Consider the following 3087-nt stretch of genomic DNA (forward strand, 5'->3'; position numbering starts at 1 on the left):
CAAATGTATTGTGTTCCCCTGAGAAAATTTGTGTTCTCTCACAAAACTTCTACCTGCCTGTCTCTCTCTGAAAGAGTACAGGTCCTGGATGAAAAAAGTGTCCCTTTCATAACGCCATCTCTACTGCACAGTGTCGACAACATATAATAATGTAATATTATACAAATTTATGTAATCCAATTATTTTATCATTTACAGGCAAGATGACTAAATTTTCTGGGAACAACGTTTCTGTCTCTCTCTGGATAACAGTCGTAATACTTTTTGGTTCTCTCTGTGATGGTGGCAAAATCTTGGTGGTGCCTGTGGAGGGAAGTCACTGGGTGAACATGGACATCCTCATCAAGGCTTTACATGGTCAAGGGCACAGCATTGATGTAATACGCACCTATAATAGCTGGTTCGTAAAAGACAATTCAACTTATTACAACTCTATTACCATACCTAACACCAAAGGAATGGATGAAGAATTTGTAGACGATATGCTCTTCAAAATGATCAACTATGAAAGAGGAAAGGGCCAGCTGAGTGCTTTCCAGCTCTATTCATATGTATTCAAAGCTATTCATAAAACTCATGAAATGATATGTCAGCTTATAACAAACATATTTGAAAGTGCGGAGATTCTGAAGACACTGAAGGAAAAGCAGTATGATCTGATGCTTACTGATCCATCGTGGGGTGCAGGGATTCTCCTGGCTCATGAACTCAAGTTACCCATGGTATATAATGTGAGATGGACCGCTACTGGAGAGGGACACTTTGACGTCGCTCCCTCACCAATGTCTTACATCCCTATCACAGGATCTGGAAACACTGACAAGATGAACTTTTTCCAACGAGTAAAAAACGCTTTCTTCTATTTGCTAATGGACATTCAGAACAGCCGTTTTAATTTGCCACTGTACCAAACATTTTGTGATAAATATTTTCATCCGCCTGTAAGTTTTTATGAACTTCTCCAGGGGGCTGATATATGGCTTATGAGGGTTGATTTTGTTTTTGAATTTCCACGTCCAACAATGCCAAATATTATCTACATTGGAGGCTTTCAGTGTAAACCATCAAAGGCCCTTCCACATGATCTGGAAGACTTCATGCAAAGTTCTGGAGAGCATGGAGTTATCATCATGTCTTTAGGGTCGTTTATCAGTGCCCTACCAGATGATTTTACAGCAGAAATAGCTACTGCTTTTGCTCGGCTCCCGCAAAAGGTGATTTGGAGATACACTGGAAAGAGACCATCTACTTTGGGGAACAACACATTACTGGTTGACTGGATGCCACAGAATGATCTTCTAGGGCATCCAAAGACTAAAGTTTTTGTTGCACATGGCGGAACCAATGGGGTTCAAGAAGCTTTGTACCATGGTATTCCAGTGGTTGGAATTCCATTCTTTTTTGACCAGTATGACAATCTTCTTCGTTTGCAAGACAAGGGAGGAGCCAAAATACTCTCTATCTCAACTTTAAACAAGAACACACTGCATGCAGCCATACAGGAATTAATCATTGAACCATCTTACAGACTGAGTATGCAGAGACTCTCTCACCTGCACAGAGACAAACCAGTTAAACCTTTGGACAACGCCCTCTTCTGGATTGAATTTGTAATGAGACACAAAGGTGCTGCTCACCTCCGTACAGAGTCCTACAAACTGCCTTGGTACTCCTATTACTCAGTAGATGTTGCAGTTACATTGTTTGCAGTTGTTCTGATATTCACTCTATCTATATTTTTAACAGTTCGATATCTGTGTTTCAAGTGCTGCAGCAGAAAAAGGAAAACTGAGTGACATTTGCAATTGATGTTGATCACTTACAACTAATATACAATTATTTGACTGTTTTTACTGTTTAATGTACCCCCTATTTCACAGCCCAGAATAATGATTTGATCCTTCTGCCATCACTGATGGGCAGTAACGCGTTAGAAGTAACGCGTTACTGTAATCCGATTACTTTTTTCAAGTAACGAGTAAAGTAAGGGATTACAATTGCAAAAACAGTAATTAGATTACTGTTACTTCCCCGTAAGCAGGCTGCGTTACTGCGTTATACTGCGAGACTGTCTCGCGACGTGAGCCGTTACTCGTGAGTGACAATGACATGAGCGTCGCGAAGTCAGTGGTAAACACTATGGCAAACGATCGCGTTCAAAAGTCTTTAAACGAAACGCGTGAATTTTGACGCGTCAACAAGCACCGTTTGTCCGTGTTCAGACGTCATGTTTATTCATGAACGATGTCGTAATGGTAAACTGGTATGCACGTGCAAACATCAGACGTTATATTTGTTCATGAGGGATAATGCATTGGTGCGATGTGAGTGATGTCAGTCAGTCTTATGTCATGATTTGTCATGCCTTTTTAAGTTGTTCGTTTAACGTTCTTTCCCAAGGTAGAAAAGTCAACAGCTTAAACGATGGCTCTTAGAATGGGTCTTTTATAGGGGTGCAACGGATCAAAAAACTCACGGTTCGGATCGTTTCTCGGATCAGAGTCACGGATCGGATCATTTTTCGGATCAGCAAAAAAAAAAAAAAAATTATTAACACTTTTAAATTATTAAATTAAAATATATAAAATCAACTTAAAGTGCACAAGGCATAATATCTTCTTTTTAACATAATTAATGAAAAACAAATTAAAGTGCAACATAAAAAGGCATCTCCTTTCTTTAAACATGGACCAGTGCTGTGTTTCTATGGAGGTAGATTTGTGTCTTTATTATTCAATCAAAAAAAAGGTTGCTTCAATCAAAAAATATATTTTCAATCAAAAAAACCCGTTTCAATCAAAGAAAAAAAGTGTTTGAATGCAAAAATATATTTGAGACTCAAAAAAATGCATTTGAACACTATTTTTTTTTGCTTGAAAATGTTTTTTTTGATAGAAGTGAAGGTTTTTTTGTTTGAAGCAACTTTTTTGATTGAAGTATTGTTGTTTTGTGTTTGGGCCATATTATGGGTAGGACATTTGTGTCTTTATAATTCAATCAAAAAAGAAGTTGCTTCAAACAAACAAAACATATTTTCAATAAAAAAATCACTTCAATCAAAAAATAAACCTTTTCAATCATAGAAAA

At 37.7% G+C, this 3087-nt stretch overlaps 1 protein-coding gene across 1 annotated transcript; it reads left to right on the forward strand.

The window, feature by feature from the left end:
- Positions 1 to 203: 203 nt before the first annotated feature.
- LOC308694383 (UDP-glucuronosyltransferase 2C1-like) lies at positions 204 to 2525 on the forward strand (the record flags this gene model as incomplete). Its single annotated transcript, XM_081371888.1, has 1 exon — positions 204 to 2525. The coding sequence occupies one exon, from the start codon at positions 204 to 206 to the stop codon at positions 1794 to 1796; it is 1593 nt and encodes a 530-aa protein (XP_081228014.1). The 3' UTR covers positions 1797 to 2525.
- Between the last annotated feature and the right edge of the window lie 562 nt (positions 2526 to 3087).

This window comes from Scardinius erythrophthalmus, assembly GCF_964197995.2.
Source record: "Scardinius erythrophthalmus genome assembly, chromosome: 8".
Taxonomy (NCBI): domain Eukaryota; kingdom Metazoa; phylum Chordata; class Actinopteri; order Cypriniformes; family Leuciscidae; genus Scardinius; species Scardinius erythrophthalmus.